Source organism: Podarcis bocagei, assembly GCF_964188305.1.
Source record: "Podarcis bocagei genome assembly, chromosome: 3".
Lineage (NCBI taxonomy): Eukaryota > Metazoa > Chordata > Lepidosauria > Squamata > Lacertidae > Podarcis > Podarcis bocagei.
Genome location: NC_138127.1, coordinates 76,032,102 through 76,053,117, shown reverse-complemented (window position 1 = coordinate 76,053,117; position 21,016 = coordinate 76,032,102). Strand labels below are relative to the sequence as shown.

The window sequence follows — 21,016 nt, the reverse complement described above, 5'->3', positions numbered from 1 at the left end:
GCGTGTGTGTGTTTCCTTCTAATATTAGCCTCATGTGTCTCAAGAGCTGCTTATTGTAAGGTCCCTATCCTTGGAGGACTTGAAGGGCAGGCAGCTGCTGCAAGAGAAAGTTTGAAAGGTCTCATGCAAAAGTACAATACCATTGGAAACTGGCTTCAGTCTTGCACTATATGTTGCTATATGCCCTAGTTCTATATGTCCTTGTTCTATATGTCCTAGTAGCCCCTGTAATATGAAGCTTTGATTCTTTGGGGGTGGGGATGTAGCTAAAGCCCGATGGCCAAACCATCGATGTGATGTTAAATGTGACTTTGCAGTTAATGTGTATATTTTTGAAATGCAAGTAGCCACCACCAGGAAAGCCTGAGCAAGACTGGGGGCATGGTAGCTGGGAATGGGTGGTTAACCCTTGGTGAAAATGGCCCCCCGGGTGCTGTTATTTGCACTAAGAGGAAATATTCCATTGGTGCCAATAAGAATGTTCTGCTCAGTGAAAGTAGCAGCATTTGGAGGGAGGTTTCTGTCATGCAGGGAGTATTCATTGAGGTCATGGCAAAGAGGAATTGGTTAAGGTCTCCCTCTCCACCCAATATGGTGATGACCTTGCTTTGACTTTCATGAGGTAGCTGTTTGCATTTTTTAAAAATGTACACATTACAAGCACAAGCGTCTTTAATGCCATACTTAGTTTGGTCTAGTAGTCCTGTTGAGGAAAAATGGAGTCCCATTTGAAATCAGTGGTGCAGATTTATACTTATCGATTTCCCACAGCTCCATGTAGTTTTTGGATCTTTCAGTCCAGAGCAAGAATAGAAAAGGAATCCTGTGTTTTTGTCTTGAGGAATGAAAGCCAGAGTCCCTTGCACTGCTCTCCAATTGACCACATAAGAAATCTGCTAAATACAAGATGAACAAATTGTGCAATCTGCTACATCTCAGCTGCTCAGCTGGAATTAATGAGGCTAGTCCATCAGTTTGATGGGGATTGTAGAGATATAACAGAGGGCAGGTATTAACCCATCACATTTAGCAGGCAATTTGTATGACCAGCTTTTCTTAAGCTTGCCTCCATTTATCATTTAGCAGGATTGTTATGCTTCTGGTCCTCCCCTCCCCAGTCCTATGCGCCTCTTGACTTCTCATAAGGGGATCAGTCTTGCAACAACAGGGAAGATGGATGGATTAAAACAGCGCAGAAGAGGGGGAAAAACCACCAATAGTACACAGCTAAGAATAAGTTGCAGGAGTTACTCCAAGATTCTTAAGCATATTTGGGATCTTGGAAGCTCTCCACTGTGCCAAATTGGCATGTAAATTGGCAAGGGGTGGGGGAAACTATCCAGTATGTCCAATGGCATGGATTTCTGTTTTGAACAAACTCTCCTTTACAAAGGTAATATTCTGGTAGATCTTAATTGGCTCTGGGATCAGAGATGTTAGACTTGCATCATGAGATGAATGCATATCCTTACTAGGGCTGCTTGAGAAATCCATTTTCTTTGAATTCTGAATGGATTTGACCTGATCAAGACCTCCTGAACTAATGTGTGATTCAGAATGTATTTATGCTTTGGATTTTGCACTTTTCTGAATTTTTGCAGTGCACTTTTCAGTTCAAAAAGGGTTTATCAAAATGCATTAAAATATATTTTATGATAAAATGCTTTTATAAATCAGTACATTAAGGCACACACACAAACACACACAGTGCTTTTTTCTAAAAAAAAATGTTTAGAGGTACTCTCATTTTGACTCAAGAAATGCACCATTTTATAGTTCAAATTGGGGAAAATAAATACAGTAAATGGATAGAAGTACAAAGATTCACAGAATGTTTAGGGATATGCGTGTACCCCCAGAAAAAAAGTTCTACACACACACACATGCTTAGTAAAAACAATTATTTAAATAAAAATGGAACACGTGAAATTGACGCAGACCTGAAATATATGGCTCCGTCTATCTATAATCTTACAACTTCATGTCTTTGGCTTATCACCAGTATAAAGGCTCCATATTTTCTATGGATAAAAGAAAGTGTCATGATCTTTCTATAGGTCATTGTTCATCAGGATTAAATTTGTTGGCACCATTTTTAAGCACTTATGCAAACATTGGCTACCCTACCATTCCCTTTCAGCTCAAAGGTTGCATATTCTTTTAATGAGCGCACAAAGCCTACCCTCAGCAGCTATATATTCCATCTGAGTTGTGCCTTTGACCATAAAGAGTTGTTTCATAGATTCATCCTGATTGATCACTGCCCGGAGCATCATTTCCATGGTCTCCTTCTAGTCTTTGTGACCCACATTTAATTCCAACATCAAGCAATTATTCCATGCTTTGGGGGAGGCATATTACAGCAGAAACAAAGTAGCTGTGGTTTTGTAAGTACTTGCATTAAAAACTAGTTACACTTCTTATTTAAAAAGACTGCTGCCCGATTAATCAGTGGCATTTTAATTGATCCAAGAACCACTCAGTCAGACCACAATTCTCAATCTAACTGTTTCCTACTATAAATAAGTGAGGCTTACAGACTACAGAGACCAACATGATGTAATTTTGCCTCCCCCAAACTTGGCTTTGAAATACTTTTCTTTACACTGTGAAAGTTCCCAGTGAAGCAGTAGTCCACCAGGAAAATTGGCAAATTAGCAATTTATCACAATTGCACTCAGAGTTTGAGCACCTGTTGCACTGCTGGTCTGAGGGATATCGCCATGAAGAACTCTTTGCCCATCATACTTCCACATAATGCCACTGCTTATTTCTGTATATCATGTTTGGATGAATGTTCTTTCTCCTCTCCCCTTGGAGCAGTTGGTTGGTTTGACACCAGGATACTCATTATGCGTCAATACTGTCTCCCTGTCTTTGAAAGGTTGGGCTGCGTATATCAAAAGCAAATGCATTTGTGGTAAGCGGTATTTCCATCCATTTGATAACTTCTCTTCTTCTTTACAGGTTTTGGCTTCAGATTGTTACATCCTGGAAAGTTGGATCGGAAGCCATCATTGCTTTTGATAATGTGTCACTCAGCCTGGACTGCTATCTTACAAGTGAGCGAGCCTATGATTAGCTTTTTAATGTGTATCCTGCTACAGTACAATGGGTACTGCAAATACATACCTTTTTGACTAAAGTCTTCACTTGTTACACTAGAAGTGTGAAAGTAGGTGCAGCTCACTCATGTTTCCTGTTTTGGCACTTCTACACCATGTGCAAAGAGGCCCTGAGAAAAGCAGGTCAAGGTGAGAGCAGTACAAGTCATGGTGTTGCCCCCAAAATGTCTAGCACTGTATCAGTCAGTCATCAACTTTATTATACTAGCCTTCAGCCTTGGCAGCTGTCAGGCAAAAAATTCAATATAAAATTTCCATCACGCAAGCTACAATGAAAAAAGAAAGGTTTTTAAACCAGAACCAACATTTTAAAATCCCAACATCAACTAAACTAAAAAAGAGCTGTTGGTCCCTTCCTGGTTACCTGTTTGTTGAACTGTTTGTACAACGTTTGCAGGGAGATTATACAGGGTCAGTTATTTTCTGAAAATTTATTCTGATTTGTTTGCAGGGAGGTTATATAATGTCACGACAAACAATTGTTCTCCCACACTTTCCTGTGTATCTTCCTGTCGCTTTCCTTGCTAATAAATAAATAAATCTTAGTGTTTTTGTTGGGATGTGATTGAATCTTTACTCACAAAATAGCAGTCTGGAAGCTCTCAACTGCCTAGAAGTCTCCTTCCTATACTAACCATCCTGATAACTGTTAATCCAGACAAAACGTTTCCAAAGAAGTTTTATCTTAGCTCATTACAGAAGGGAGATTTCAGTATATATAGAATGTCATGCAGTGAAGTTTTTCATTGTATTTAAGGAAAATATATGCCCATTTTGCCAAATGTTAATCTGATATCATGAACATGCATTTATGAAATTTCAGTAGCGCCGTATGTATTCTTGCTGTGATTTTCCCAGGAGATTATATACCACTCTGGTTGTGTTTTGATTGAGAGCAGAGTTAGCCAGAATATTGCTGCAGTGTGGGCAAAAAAGGCAAAGGTGGGGTGTTCAATGGGAGTGTTTAATCTACACCATCTGTTTTGCCAGTGCAGTGCAATGCTAGTTTGGGAGCCAGGAGAGGAGTGGCGGGAAAGGATTCAGAATTCAGAGAATTGCTGCAATCCTATACATAGTTATCTGGGAGTAAAGCTCATTGAACTCAGTGGGCTTGCTTCTGTGTATGCTTATATAGGATTGCACTGTTAGATTTCTCTTCCTGTCCCACACCCCTGATGCTACTTTGGCCTCATTGCCATCAGAGTTGAATCAGTAGTGCAAATAATAATATAGGTGGGTGTAGGCTGGTGCCATTTTACTCTGTACTTGCAGCAGAAGAGACACATACATTTCAGAAGCTGCTGCCTAGAGTCTGACACTCCCATCTCAGTTTGTCTGCATCGCCTTGAGTCAGGGCAATGGCTTGGCTCTTCCAGCCGATGACTCTTCTGCATAGCTGTCAACCGTCCATTATTTGGTGGGAAAGTCCCTTATCCCAGCACCGTGTCCCACTGCTGTCCCTTATTGATGCTGTCCCTTAAATTTCCCGGGTTTCAAAGGAAGCTGCTCCTCTCCCTCCCTCCCCTGCCGGCCAGGGAGGAGGGAGGCTTCAACTGTGTTGCTTGGCTGCGTTGCTCACCCAATAAGGAGTCTAAGAACGACTGGGGTGTGGAGCTTGCATGCCTTGTGCCAATCAAATTGGCTGCGTTGCCTGGGGACTCGCCTTTGCTCAGCGCTTCCCAGCAGAGAGGTGACGGTGGTTTTCCTTGCTTCATCCCTTTTGCCGGGTTGCTGCGCTGTGGGAACCACCGCTTGAGGCTTCGTTTGGCTGCTGGCTGGGCTTTCTGCCTTTGGCTTGGAGGGGCTCAGAAGTTGAACATACCTGTGCTTGGAAAATCCCTTATTTTGGCTGCTGATCCCTTATTTTTGAGGCTGCTGGTCCCTTATTTTCAAATCTGTAAGTTGACAGCTATGCTCTTCTGGGCTCTGATGCAGCTGCTGTGCTTTCTCAATAAATTGAAGTGGTCGCTCAGGCAACAGTTTTGTTGTCCCTTGCTACTTAGGTCTAATGATCTCAGCCTCAGTACCTTTCATCTGTAAAATGGGAGCCTTAATGAGTTGCCTTTTTGTACAGCAGTGCTGGGCAGTTTTACAAGAGCCCTTTGGAACCTGATCTGCGGTTACTCCAGATTATTTAGTCTGGATTTATCTTGTGAACTGCCCTGAGATCTTTTGATGAAGGGCGGTATAAAAATCTAATAAATCTAATAAATAAAAAATATAGCAGTGTAACACTGTGCCTGCATATACCTGGCATTATTACACTGGTGTTGTATCCCCAAGAGTGATTTATCTCCAATATCCTTTAGCACTGGGACTTACACCAAACCCTACCCCTCTCTGGCCAGGATTAACTCTAGGATTAACCTTCAAGGCTTTCAGGCTCGGCAACTTACTAAGATCCTTTGCCTCCAGACTGGAAAGACCATTGCTTTTATGAATCTTTGGGAGCTGCTTCCTATCAGAAATGTTGCACTACGCTAAGCACGTTTGTAAAGTTGAAATACTCCACTGCCTTTTGCACTGGGGTTATCATATTACTTGTATTGCCACCATATTTAAACATTTATGGCTGTTTAGTGACAGCAGTGCATGAACTACTGTGCTTTTGTCTCATTTCCTTGTTCTTGGACATTAGGCTTAAGCTCTCTTTTCTTGCCCCTGATCTTCCAACCATTGAGATAATCAGTAATGCTGTGTGTTAAATATCCCTTTATCCAGTTTCTCCTCTGATGTAAACTCACTGTATCTCTGTCGCTGTTTTACAACCACTCTCTATAGCGTTTGCCATCTGTGAATCTACCCCTTATTTCTAATGCATTCCATTTGCTAGTGTCCTAATGCCAAATGCCTCTACAGTTGAATTTGAGCTTCTGCAGCTACAAGGGAATATATTTTTTAATTATTTGTAGCTGTTGCATTGTAACTGCAGAAGAATTGCACTCCACTGTTTTAAAGGCTAAATATGCATGTTGGAAGTTGACAATTAAACAGCAGCCACTGTATTCACCACCCACCCCCAATCATGCTGATGTCCTTTCACCTTGTTAGCATCTTAAGCATTCTTTCTTCCCTGCTTCCCTCCTGTTTTTTCCTCTCCATTTGTTTCAGATCCCACAGCAGCAATGGATGCCAGCCTGCCCTTCCTTTTAACGCCATCACCCGTTATGGTTGCAAACCCTTTGGCCCAGTTTGATCCACCACCAGCTGTTGTTGTCCTCCCTGTGCCAGGCCAACACGCCATATCTGCACAGTCATAAACCAGGCTGTTTTTTTGTGTGTTCCAGTCAATGAAGAGAAGACATCTCGAGACAACAGCCCGGACGCAGGCAATCTGCTCACTGAAAGAGGCAGGGGGGAAGGGCAGATTACAGAAAGGCCAACACAGGATCCTGCCCCAGTTGGCCTTGGAGGTAGGGAAATGGTTTCTTGCTGAGAATCATCATTCCAAGTGGACAGAAGTCTTCACAAGTGCAAGCTTCCATTAAATACAGTAAAGTGCTTTATTGATTATTTGGTGATGAAAAGAGAAACAATGTGACTTTTTTCCAGCAAATGAGAACGTGCAAATTTGGCATGTTTGGGCTGTGAAATGTCTCTTGTATTTATTTGGACAGCTAGGGCAAGGCTTTTCACAAAACCAGGAATGTTGCCATTTTGGAAAATAAATGATTAGAAAAAAGTGTCCTAATGCCAATTATTATTATTATTATTATTACTATTATTAAAAGAATGCATCGAAGGAAGGCAAACTGATCACTGTGGGAAAGTCAATGGCAAATCAAAAGTCTGTATCCTTGCTATAACTAATCGAAGCTGCCATGGACTTGGCATACATTTCTCTAACCCATAATGCCTCTGAAAGGCACATGTGCTTTCCCTTTATTTATTGGCTGTTCTGGTGTGTGGTACAGTAGTCCATCCCCTTGCTGTCAGCCACTGGGAGTTTCCCAGTATTTTTCCCATGTGGAAGCAGAATGCATGGACCTAGAGTCTGCAGGGCTCGAGTTTTCACTCTGAGGTCACATCTCCCTTAGCATGGAAAAACAGAGTCAGCATGAAGGCAGGCGAAATGTGAAAAGATGAAGCATGGAACCTTTGAGTGTTTTTGACAATGCCGTTTTCCTGCAAAACCAGTTTCTTGTTGTTTCATATTAACCGGGTTCTGATAACTTTGTTTTTCCTATAAAAACTGTTAAGTTATATCTGTAAGCAGAACACCTTATTGGATCAGCTCAGATGAGACCGTGTCCAGAGGAGGGCAACCAAAATGGTCAAAGGCCTGGAAACGATGCCTTATGAGGAATGGCTATGGGAGCTGGGCATGTTTAGCCTGGAGAAGAGGAGGTTAAGGGGTGATATGATAGCCATGTTCAAATATATAAAAGGATCTCATATAGAGGAGGGAGAAAGGTTGTTTTCTGCTGCTCCAGAGAAGCGGACATGGAGCATTGGATCCAAACTACAAGAAAGAAGATTCCACCTAAACATTAGGAAGAACTTCCTGACAGTAAGAGCTGTTTGACAGTGGAATTTGCTTCCAGGGAGTGTGGTGGAGTCTCCTTCTTTGGAGGTCTTTAAGCAGAGGCTTGACAACCATATGTCAGGAGTGCTCTGATGGTGTTTCCTGCTTGGCAGGGGGTTGGACTCAATGGCCTTTGTGGTCTATTCCAACTCTATGATTCTATTCTATGAGAGTCTGGCTGATGCGGTCTTCGCCTATGCAACTGCCTTGCCTTAATCAATGGAGTGTTGAGCAGACTTTTACCCTAATCACAATGTGAAGGCTTGGTTTTCTTTGACACCCAGAAAGAGCTGGCCAGGCTTGTGTCCAAAGGTGACTCATCTGGGTCTTTTATATGGAAACATTGCAGTGCCGATGGGTGGTGATAGTAGTAGTGGCTTTTCTGATGTTCTATGATGCTTCTGGAAGCAACTGATGGCTGCAGATACAGGTGACTGATGAGGGCTGCCAGTAATTTGTAGACCTACTGTAGCCAGGCTGCACTCCACGTCTTTTTTTTTTTTAATAGACCTAGCATATCAGAGGAAATGTATTAATGCCATGATAAATGCTGTAAACATAGATATTAACAACACCCACTGCTGTTTTCATTAGTTAGAGTGTTTGTACAGCACTTTCAAAGATAAAAAGCACTTCTGAAATGTTGTTCCATGAATCAGTTTGCAATGGAGCTGACAAGAAGGGAGATTCCTGGTCCTGCGCTTGATTTTCTGACATTAGCTCACAATGGCCGTACATCTTGCACTGAGTGGGTTTTATAACATGTCCTGTATAAAACATGCATAGTGCAGCAAGAAAGCTTGCACTTGAGTTGCCATTCCCCAATACGAGAGGCAATAAAGCAGGTCAGGGCATTATTCGTTCCTAAAGTGCTCAAATTTATTTATATTTACTGTGCCAAACATCGGGGAAATGGAGGGGGGGAGGAAGGCAAGCTACCTTGGAAAACTTACAAGAATGGTTTGTTGGCTCTCTGGAGAGCTGATTCTCACAACTGTAGCTAGAAGATGCAGTTTCTAACCAGCCCTTACTGTCAAAAGCTGTGGGTGTCGCACTCAGAAAAGGTCATAAGAATTGACCCTGAATGTTTAGTAGTGTTGGTGGTGGGAATTGATGTAGCATGAATATCAGGGAACCATTTTGTGACAATCATAGTTTAATTTATGCCTGACTTACTATGAGCCGGATCAGTAAAGTACTGTTTTGAACAAGGGACTCTCATGACAGCTGGTCTCAGGTATCTTATTCCTTGTTGCAGCAGACAGATTGCAGATAGACATATCTGCTTCTCTGAACTCTGCTCCTTTATAACTCCACTGCTGCAGATGTCTAGAGGATGTAGAAAGAGAAGGTGATCCAAGGAGCTAGTAACGTTGGATCTGATGCTAATGGAAACTTCTCTGCTTGGTGAATAGCAGCTGGGAAGCTGTGATGTGCAGGAAAGTGTTAACTCCCCTCCCTGCGTATCATATTCCTGATCCTCGTCTGATTGCTGCTGCCCCATCCCCTGCTTTTGGCTGCTCCTGTTGTTAAATTTTAAAAACTAGACATGTTAATTGTCATCATGCAATTAATATCCCATCTAGTCTGGCATTCAAACATTTGCAATCTCAGTTGTGTGGTAATTGATGGAAGGCTGTTGCAGATTAACTATATGCAAATATATACCAAACTTTGTAGCCAAATCAAAACTGGCTGGCATTTTCTTAATTTATTGGCTTCCACAGGAGGGCATAGAGTTCACAAATGAGTGGGCAGACAAAGAGAATTCAGCTTCACTTAGTATTTCAGTTGGTTTCATGATAAGCAAAACTCACCAATAGCTTCACTCCATAGATTACCACGTGTCCCTCCACCTCCATATTAGGACAATGCCTTTATTAGGCCATCTAAAATATCATAAAATGTTTATCATCTTTTGATAATGAGCAAAACTAAGAAGGGGCAGGGAAGAGAGGGAAAAGTTGGCTGGCGTTAAAGCCATATGGTGTGCATCTATTAAAACTCTTAAGATGGAATCTGGATGGACATAACAATCATTCCAATGATACTCCATAAGGGTTATGCAGTGATTCCATTCTTGTTTTGTTTTTTTAACTCTTTTATTAAGGTGGGCTGGAGAACTATTGTTGTATTAAACTCACTAAGTGAGGTTACTGAAAGAGTTGGATGAGTTGTCATCAGTATGCTGATGACACCTAGCTGTTTCCTCTTTTCATCAAATTCAGTTGAAACTGTGGAAGTGTAGATTTGTTTCAGTAGTCAGTAATGGCTTGAATAGGAGCCAATAAATTAACGCTCCATACAAATTACACAGAAATGGGTGGGTGGGTGCTTTGCCTGGACTGGGATGTGGTGTTCCACCTGTTCTGGACAGATCAATTCAACAGTGTGTAAAAACACTGACTCAGGAAAATGCAGACTACATTGATACCCAGCATTATAGAGCAAACCACAGTCAGATTACCTCTCTAAAGTGTTAACTTTATTGGGTGACCTTCTCTTTTCTTATTCATGTAGCAAAGCAACGGGAACCATACTCTGTCAAATCAGTCATGTTTTGTTTCATCCTTTATTATTCTCTGATGTTTCATAATATGCTCAGAAAAGTCTACATTCTGAATATTATTCAGACACACACCCATTGGAGGGGCTCATTGGCTGACTTCCAGCACTTGTTAATTTCGAGCCTAGCTGCTGCCAGGAGCAGCACAATCAGGTCTTTGTGTGTTGTGGAAGGATTAGAACCAGTGTCCATTGATAACAATGGCAATAACTGGCCCCATCTGCAGAGGTGCCAAAAGATTCTGGGGCTCAAGACATATTCCACTAGCTGAGTCTAATTCTCCTGTTCTGGCTAATCCTGTACAGAGATCGCCTGCTCACAATTATCCATGCACTGGTTTCACCTCACTTAGCCTATTTCAATGTGAACATTGGGCTGCATTTGAGAACTGTTTGGAAACTAATGCAGAGCAAAGCAGCATGTTTATAACTGGGACTGGATGCTATGCCAGTTTTGAAACACACTTGCTTCCAGGTGGTTTCCAAGCGCAATGCAAAGTTCCAATTTTGACCTAAAGCCCTAAATAGCTTGGGATGAGGGCACCTGAAGGATCACCTTCTCCTGTATGAATCTGCCCAGATACTGAAACTGGCATCTAAAGTTCTGTTCTGAGTCATCCTAGTGCTTGAGGTAAGGCAGGTGGTGGCTGGAGTCAGGGCCTTCTCACCAGTGGCACCTCATATTTGGAATTCCCTTCCTGGGGCAGTTCATCTGGCACTGTTTTTGTTTTCCCTTAGCACCAAGTGAAACCGTCTCTATTTGTCCTAGCCTTGTAGGCTCTTTAATTTGTTTTTAATTAGATTATACTGGAATTTGATCTATTCTGCTAGTGGTGTGTTCCACTGCTTTGATATCTGTTACGCTGTACTTTTTATTTTTAATCCTTCTGAAAAACTGGCATCTTGGGCTGAAGAGCAACTAGTAAATCACTTGTATAAATAAACACAAAATAACTGGTGTCACTTTGCTCCTTACATCTTCTTGTTGGTGTCTGGTGTTGTGCTTCAGGTGCGTAATTAGGCTGTGCTGAGGAAGTAAATACCTGATCATTCCGTGCTGAAGAAACGGTCCACCCCCTGTCGTCCCTTTTAGCTTTATTTTCAAACCAGAGGCAGACAACCCCTGCAGAGTGGTAGCAGAATCCGATTCCCTTGCTCCCCGGCAGGAATGCAGAACTGTCACTTCTATGATGAGGGGCATCCAGCCATCAAGGAAGAGAACACAACCACCAGAAATAAGTGAAAGTACCCCGTTGTGCGTTTACGAGTCTACCAGCTGGGCTGCAGACCAGGGCTCTGATTTCTCTTGCTTGGTACCTGAACAACTTTACACATCAATATCGGCCTTTGAATTGGAAAGTGTTCCACTCTGAACATTTCTGCAAATGATTTCTTTTTCCCTCCTCGTCTTTCCCATTGCCTTCTGTCCTGTTCTTAGGTCCCTCCTGCCCCTAGTAATGTTAATAATAAAACCACGGTGTGCAGTATTTCATCAGCTTTCTAAATATCTTTTAGAATTGTGCCAGATCCCCACACCCAGTTTCATGGACCTCTTTGTTCCATATGAAAAAATGGAGCTTTTTTCCTCCCCTGCAGCTTATGCAATCTTAGGAGAAATTCAGAGGTTGCAAGGGGTTGGCTTTTTCCTTGAAGTATACATTGATGGCATTACTAACTTGGTCAAGTTCTGTTCTCTTTCTTAAAATTCTTTAAAGCTTTGTGCTGCTTTACAGACTTCCACGCTTTTTAGAATGTCTTCCAGGAAGTACAGATGGCAAGGGAGTCTGCCTTTGGGTTGTAAGGGACTGGTGTGAAGTTTTGGTTTTTCCTAATTAAAAAGTAATGCTCATGCTGCTCTCTGGTGCTCTGTAGGCAGCCTCCCTGTCTGGCCACACTTTTAAGAATGTCCATGGGAAGACAACATGATAGGACATATTTCAATGGGCATTCCAGGCAGCATGCAGGGCTGGAAGTTAAAATGAAGAACAGCACTCAACGTCATCATGTTATAAACGTAAACACCACATAAAAGTCCTCACATTTTACCCAACAACCCCGTAGGGATGGACAACATTTCTGCACGAGTTTGCTTTTTTAAAAAAAGTCTTCACAAGAGTTTGTCAGCATTTAAATGCACATTTCTATGAATTTACACATTTTTTGCATTCAGTGTTGCCTTTCACACAGAGCAATTACCGTATTTTTTGCACCATAACACTCACTTTTTTCCTCCTAAAAAGTAAGGGAAAATGTCTGCGTGTTATGGAGGGAATGCCTACGGGTGGCATGCCTACGGATTTTCCTCCTCTAAAAACTACGTGCGTGTTATGGTCGAGTGCGTGTTATAGAGCGAAAAATACGGTACCTCTAATATTATGCATTTTGGTATTGATTGATTGATTGATTGATTGATTGATTGGCTGACTGCTGCTTTTCTACAGTGAGCTGTGCCCAAAGCGGCTTACAGCAAACATTCAAAACATCAAAATGCAGATTTTTGGAAATACAAATATGCAATATACAGAATGTGTCAGTGAATTCAGAAATGACAAAAATAAAAGAATTTGGCAAACACAGAATAAATTCCAATATTACAAAAAGTGTATGCTATGTTTACCTTTTTTTTTTTGGTACTGTTCATCTCTATGCACACTCTTTACGCTCACAGTTTCTTTGGCTGTAAAACTGCACCCTAAAATTCAGAGAAATGTGAATTCTGAAGGATCATTTTGCAAGTTGCTTCAGACAGCACTCATTAGGTAGTTTCACAGCAAAATGTGAACTGAACCAATTCCCACCCACCCCATCCCTCCCACAAATGAATGTCCAAAACAGAAAAAGAAATTGGCTGAAAATATTGATTTAGACTTCTTTTCTTTTCTTGTGTTAGGGCTTGTTATGTGTTATGGGAATGAGAATAGTCCCATGCAAGCATTCAGCTTATGTATTAAATAAATAAGCATCTATGGAGGGAGGGCAGGAGGCTGCAGTCCTCCCCCTGGCATGCATTCACTGCATAAGAGCTGTTTGCATAGGTTCCCAATCACAGGAGAGCTTCACTTGACCCCCTCTGTGTATTAACCCAACACTCCTTCCAGTTCCATACCCAACATCATTTGCAAGAGAAAGAAGTCCCTGTCACTCCTCCCTAGTCCTCCCCACCACTTCTTAAGCAGGACCTAGTATTGCCTCATGTGTACTGGCCTTAACTGAACGTTCTAATCTCTAGTACCAGATTTTTTCATTTCATTGGTGCTCTGGAGCAGGCATGGGCAAGCTCGGCCCTCCAGATGTTTTGGGACTACAACTCCCCTCATCCCTAGCTAACAGGACCAGTGGTCAGGGATGAAGGGAATTGTAGTCCCAAAACATCTAGAGGGCCGAGTTTGCCCATGCCTGCTCTGGAGGGGAAGCGGTGATCCACCTGCCAAACAACTAATCCATGTCAGCTAGCAGGATCAGTATAGAAGGTATCAAAAGTACCTCTTCAATAAGGCACCCAGCACTACTGTCATTGCTGGGTGCGATGAATAGAGATGCCCGGTGCTATAACCAAAAGCCCCCTTCATGGATCACTGCCTTGCCGTGGCGAAGGGGCTTGAAGAACTCAGAGAAGCTATGAACTACGCCAAGCAGGGCACACAAGATGAACAGGTCATAGTGGAGAGTTTGGACCAAACGTGATCCACCTGGAGGAGGAACCGGCAAACCACTCCAGTATCCTTGCCAAGAAAACAACATGGACAAATACAACAGGCATATAAAAGTTATGACGCTGGAAGATGAGCCCCTCAGGTCGGAAGGCGTCCAACATGCTACTGGGGAAGAGCGGAGGGCAAGTACAAGTAGATCCAGAGCTGATGAAGCGGCTGGGCCAAAGCCGAAAGGACGCTCAGTTGCGGATATGCCTGGAAGCGAAAGGAAAGTCCAATGCTGTAAAGAAAAATATTGCATAGGAACCTGGAATGTAAGAACCATGAACCTGGGTAAGTTGGAGGTGGTCAAAAATGAGATGGCAAGAATAAATATTGACATCCTGGGCATCAGTGAACTAAAATGGACGGGAATGGGTGAATTCAGTTCGGATGACCATCACATCTACTACTGTGGGCAAGAAACCTGTAAAAGAAATGGAGTGGCCCTCATAGTCAACAAAAGAGTGGCGAAAGCTGTACTGGGATGCAATCTCAAAAATGATAGAATGATCTCGATACGAATCCAAGGCAGACCTTTTAACATCACAGTAATCCAAGTGTATGCACCAACCACTGGTGCTGAAGAAACTGAAATTGACCAATTCTATGAAGACTTACAACACCTTATAGAAGTGACACCAAAGAAGGATGTTCTTCTCATTATAGGGGATTGGAATGCTAAAGTAGGGAGGCAAGAGATAAAAGGAACAACTGGCAAGTTTGGCCTTGGAAATCAAAACGAAGCAGGGCAAAGGCTAATAGAGTTCTGTCAAGAGAACAAGCTGGTCATCACAAACACGCTTTTCCAACAACACAAGAGACGACTCTACACATGGACATCACCAGATGGGCAGCATCGAAATCAGATTGATTATATTCTCTGCAGCCAAAGATGGAGAAGCTCTATACAGTCAGCAAAAACAAGACCTGGAGCTGACTGTGGCTCAGATCATCAGCTTCTTATAGCAAAATTCAAGCTTAAACTGAAGAAAGTAGGAAAAACCACTGGGCCGGTAAGATACAATCTAAGTCAAATCCCTTATGAATACACAGTGGAAGTGAGGAACAGGTTTAAGGATTTAGATTTGGTAGACAGAGTGCCTGAAGAACTATGGATGGAGGCTCGTAACATTGTACAGGAGGCAGCAACGAAAACCATCCCAATGAAAAGGAAATGCAAGAAAGCAAAGTGGCTGTCCAACGAGGCCTTACAAATAGCGGAGGAGAGAAGGCAATCAAAATGCGAGGGAGATAGTGAAAGATACAGGAAATTGAATGCAGATTTCCAAAGAATAGCAAGGAGAGACAAGAAGGCCTTCTTAAACGAGCAATGCAAACAAATAGAGGAAAACAACAGAATGGGAAGAACCAGAGATCTGTTCAAGAAAATTGGAGATATGAAAGGAACATTTCGTACAAAGATTACCATAATAAAGGACAAAAGTGGTAAGGACCTAACAGAAGCAGAGGACATCAAGAAGAGGTGGCAAGAATACACAGAGGAATTATACCAGGAAGATATGGATGTCTCGTACACCCCAGGTAGTGTGGCTGCTGACCTTGAGCCAGACATCCTGGAAAGTGAAGTCAAATGGGCCTTAGAAAGCACTGCAAATAACAAGGCCAGTGGAAGTGATGGTATTCCAGCTGAACTATTTAAAATTTTAAAAGATGATGCTGTTAAGGTGCTACACTCAATATGCCAGCAAATTTGGAAAACTCAGCAGTGGCCAGAAGATTGGAGAAGATCAGTCTACATCCCAATCCCAAAGAAGGGCAGTGCCAAAGAATGCTCCAACTACCGCACAATTGCACTCATTTCACACGCTAGCAAGGTTATGCTTAAAATTCTACAAGGAAGGCTCAAGCAGTATGTGGATCGAGAACTCCCAGAAGTGCAAGCTGGATTTAGAAGAGGCAGAGGAACCAGAGACCAAATTGCAAACATGCGCTGGATTATGGAGAAAGCTAGAGAGTTCCAGAAAGACATCTACTTCTGCTTCATTGACTATGCAAAAGCCTTTGACTGTGTCGACCACAGCAAACTATGGCAAGTTCTTAAAGAAATGGGAGTGCCTGATCACCTCATCTGTCTCCTGAGAAATCTCTATGTGGGACAAGAAGCTACAGTTAGAACTGGATATGGAACAACTGATTGGTTCAAAATTGGGAAAGGAGTACGACAAGGCTGTATTTTGTCTCCCTGCTTATTTAATTTATATGCAGAATACATAATGCGAAAGGCTGGGCTGGATGCATCCCAAGCTGGAATTAAGATTGCTGGAAGAAATATCAACAACCTCAGATATGCAGATGACACAACCTTGATGGCAGAAAGTGAGGAGGAATTAAAGAACCTTTTAATGAGGGTGAAAGAGGAGAGCGCAAAATATGGTCTGAAGCTCAACATCAAAAAAACGAAGATCATGGCCACTGGTCCCATCACCTCCTGGCAAATAGAAGGGGAAGAAATGGAGGTAGTGAGAGATTTTACTTTCTTGGGCTCCATGATCACTGCAGATGGTGACAGCAGCCACGAAATTAAAAGACGCCTGCTTCTTGGGAGAAGGGCAATGACAGGCCTAGACAGCATCTTGAGAAGTAGAGATGTCACCTTGCCAACAAAGGTCCGTATAGTTAAAGCCATGGTTTTCCCAGTAGTGATGTATGGAAGTGAGAGCTGGACCATAAAGAAGGCTGATCGCCGAAGAATTGATGCTTTTGAATTATGGTGCTGGAGAAGACTCTTGAGAGTCCCATGGACTGCAAGAAGATCAAACGCATCCATTCTTAAGGAAATCAGCCCTGAGTGCTCACTGGAAGGACAGATCGTGAAGCTGAGGCTCCAGTACTTTGGCCACCTCATGAGAAGAGAAGACTCCCTGGAGAAGACACTGATGCTGGGAAAGATGGAGGGCACAAGGAGAAGGGGGCGACAGAGGACAAGATGGTTGGATAGTGTTTTCGAGGTTACCAGCATGGGTTTGACCAAACTGCGGGAGGTGGTGGAGGACAGGGGTGCCTGGCGTGTTCTGGTCCATGGGGTCACGAAGAGTCGGACACGACTAAACGACTAAACAACAACATAACCAAAAGCACCTTACAGACTTGATTAACTTTATACCATGCTCTGAGCTGCTGCATCAGTATTAGGAATACCTATTTTAAAAGCACAGCTGAAGCTTAGAGAACTTTTCTTTGATTTCTTACAAAGGTCCATAGTTCCCCCCTAAATTTCCACTACAGTACTTTATGTATGGGCCCCAAGTTACTGTAATCTGTGATACAAATGATGCAATCTGTATGTTGTGCATCATCAACCTGAAATATCCTGCACCATCAGCTCAAAATTAAATGCACTTTGAGTTTAATTTCAAAGTGTACTGAGGCAGAAATTTCAAATTCTCACAATGCATTTTAAAGTTTATTTTATTACCTTTTAAGCCCACCTCTCCTCCGCTGACTTCAACAGGGTGTACAGGGTTCCCCACCCCACCGCCCTCATTTTATTCTCACAACAATCCTGATAAGTAGGTTAGACTGAGTGGCCGGCCAAGGTCACAAACACACTCAGTAAACTTCATGGCTGAGTGTAGATTAGAAGCTGGACGTCTTTGATATTAATCCATCTCTCTAACCCCTATAATGAAATCCCTCTCTTTTTTATGATGATTAAAATGTAAATTGGTGTATGTTACTGACTTTGAGTCTAATTTGAATATCTGAGTTCAGTAGTTCAACCAAATCCTAAGTGTATTAATTTAAGTGCATAAACTGCTGGTTGGGGATCATGATATGACACCATCAGAGTCTATGAAGTGGACTGAGTTAGCCGAATCCCAGGGGGTGGCACCCCTGTGGACCCCTCTTCTGCCCCCGCCACCAGAGAAGGGGGAGAAGTGGTAGCTTCTGGTGGGATCTTGTGGAGCTCATGTGAGATCTCACTGCCGCCACAGCTTTTCCTAACCTTCCCCATGGCAGGGAGCACCTCACCCACCTGTCCTGCTGCTGCCACTACTGGAAAAGCAGCTTCTGGGTTCCAGTGAAGTCACAGCCATGTGATCCTGGTAAGCAAGGCTTTGGGAGGTGGGCAACGGCAACGCCATCTTCAAATTTTGCCTCAGGGGGCAAAATGGGATGGTCCACATTGGGACACTGCTGTTAAAGCATCTGCGCCAGCTGCTCATCTACAGCCAAGACAGGTTCAAGGTCTTTGTATTAATTTACAAAGCCCCAAACAACTTAGGTCCAGGGTGCTGTAAAGACCTCCTAAATGCTTATGTTACAATTTGATCGTGGAGATCGTTGTTGGTCCTCCCCCAAGTTAGCGAGACTAATTTAACAGCAACAAGAAGCCGAGCCTTCAATGTCATTGGCCCAGATCTGTAGGATGCTCTGCCAATAGAGATTCAGAAGCCACCTTCAGTTTTACCTCTAAATGATTGCTGAAAACTTTTCTATACTGCAAAGCTTCTGCGGGCAATTAAGAAAGCGTCTTTTCATAAGTGTCGGTTGATGATCTCTGATTTTCAATGCTCACACGGTTTTTATTGCATATAAACCTCCTTGTTGTAAACCACTTTGATATTTTAAATGTCACAGTAGTACATAAATATTTTTTTATAATTAAATTAAATGCTCAACTCCGTCACTCATCACCACTTTAACCTACTTGTTTTCTTTAACCCTTTCTGCGCTTGAAGCCCAGTGTTCAGTCACAAGTCATAATGTGACAATGTTGCAATAAGACTAGGGAGAGCAGGGTTCTCTTCCCCACTGCACAGCCATGAAGCTTGGTGGGTCATAGCCAAAGCTACATCACAGGGTTCTTGTGGGGATAAAATGGGGGAGGGGGGACACACACCTTGTAAGCCACCTCAAAGTCCTTGGAACAAAATTGCAATGTACAAAAAGGACACGCCAGAAAATAAGGCATAAATAAATATGAGAAGTATGTTCCTGAACCTTAGATAAGGCATGACTAAATCTTGTCCTTTTTGAGTCCCAGCTATAAGTTCAAGAAGCAAAGGCCTGATCCTGCCAGGGTTGAAAGTTTCATGGCTGTCTATATACTTCTGGCAGGTAAACTGGCAGCATCAGCACCACGGTGAAATCCTTTGGAGGGCAATGATCAATCGGAGCCAGCAAAAAGTAATTACAACTAATGTGATCTTTGGCTTCTTTGATAGCTCACAGGCTGTAGCATTTCCTTCTTAGCAAATCAGATTAAAACAAAGAGCCACAGTTTCTGTTGCAACTGAAAGAGAGTGATAAAATCTTGCTTCCCTCTGCTGAGTCCCTGAACTGACCTGAAAGCCCACACAACCGAAGAACCGGCTAAAATGTACCACATTAGATGATGTAGGCATACATCTGGAGAAGTTCCATTGTCTTAATTGTTCCTCCATGGAATTTATGCTATATCTATGACCAGCTTGGGATTGGCAGTCTCCTGTTGATCTCCCTAATGGGTAGGTCAGCTAATTCCAGAAAAAGTATTGAATATTCATTCTTTTCAGACTCATCTATTTTCAGACCAGTTCAGAGCAAACCCCTTTTTAGCACTGCTCCTTTTAATTGTGCCGAGAACTCCTCTATATATTGAACTCTGGAACTAGCTGAGGGTGTGATTCTGCATTTTCACTTTGTAACAAATGCTTAATATATGAACTCATCTTTAGTGACTGGTCCTCACAGGAAAACATACTAGTTCTTCCACTGAATGGTGTTGCTTTTCTACATCATATTCACTAATTAAATTCCCAGAGCTTCAGAATGACTGAGCATTGAGATGATACTGAGAATGTGTGCAGAACACTATGACAAAGGACAACTTACACGTGCATCCGAGTAGCTTGGTTGACTTACTTGCTGGAGGTGGCTCATGTCAATATTTGACATTCCACTTATAAACCCCAGATTCATAGGAGATACTGCCCTCTTGTGAACCTCATGATATATTTGTAAGTTAGCATCCATGCAAGAGGCTGTATCAGGAGGGCTGGAGAAATCAGGAGGATTTTCCAGACATATCCACAAAGTGAGTCTTGTGTGTGTGTTGCATCTCATCTTTGAAAACTGTTGGGACATCTCCATTGCTTCTGTCCAGTTCAGAATTTCTTGCCTTGTTCTTGAACTATGAATTGTGACGCCTGAACATTATGTCTGCTTCCCAACCTGCACCATTACTTGTTTGAATAAAGATCTCTTTCTTACTTCTACATAACAGCCTCTGTCTGCATGTCTTGAGTAGGAACCTGGATAGTCAGCCCTGAAATCTCTACTATCATCAAGCCCTGTAATGATTTCTCTTCTAGCATCCTCAAATGCCAGTGAGTCCTCTCTGGAAATTCCCACTTTCCTCCCTGCCAGTACCCGAATCCATCTACTTCTGGTACTGAAAGTACTCTCTGTACCCTATGCTAACCTACCCTGAGGCAGCAGATCCTGTAGAGATTTCACCATAAAAAGAAGCATGGTAGTGCATGCTTTTGGTAGATCCTTTGCCGAGTAGTTTGAGAGGGAAAGTGTATTTCCTGAAAATAAATGAGAGAGAAAGGAAAGGAAGCACAGGAGAAGGCAGAGATGTTCAGCATGAGAGAAGTAAAAGACAGTTATGACAACTAAGGATCTATAAAAGTGTGAAGCAGGGAAAGACATGACTTTGGGAACAAAGGACCGTGAGGCAGATAGGTGACAACTTTCTGAGAACATGTAGACTTGGTCATAAATACCCCCAATGCACCTGATAAAGGTTGGAATGTGAAAAACAGGAATACAAGAGGAGTTTTAATATGTGTCATCCTTGGTATTTGCAACCATTTCTCTTTCTTTGCTGCACATCTCCTTTGTCTTGTAGTAAGTACTTTCCATTCAACTCACTTTTCCTCTTACATGAGAACATAGGAAGCTACCTTACAGAAATCCAAACCATAAGTCCATCTGACTCATTAGTGTTGACACTAGAAGGCAGCATTTTTCCAGGGTTTCAAACAAGTCCCAAGCCCAGTCCTACTGGATACATCAGGGCTTGAACTTGGGACTTCTGACACTTGGCTTCCAAATAAGGTTGTCAATATGCAATCACCATTAAAATTGCCCCCTTC

General features: G+C 42.5%; 1 protein-coding gene across 1 annotated transcript in view; it reads left to right on the top strand.

The window, feature by feature from the left end:
• Window positions 1-21,016, top strand: part of ALK (ALK receptor tyrosine kinase) — a 600,993-nt gene that overhangs the window by 496,884 nt on the left and 83,093 nt on the right. The window contains exons 10-11 of the mRNA XM_081186349.1: window positions 2,968-3,062; window positions 6,413-6,538. Of these exons, the coding sequence (XP_081042475.1) occupies window positions 2,968-3,062; window positions 6,413-6,538 (221 nt within the window). The remainder of the gene's footprint in view (window positions 1-2,967; window positions 3,063-6,412; window positions 6,539-21,016) is intronic.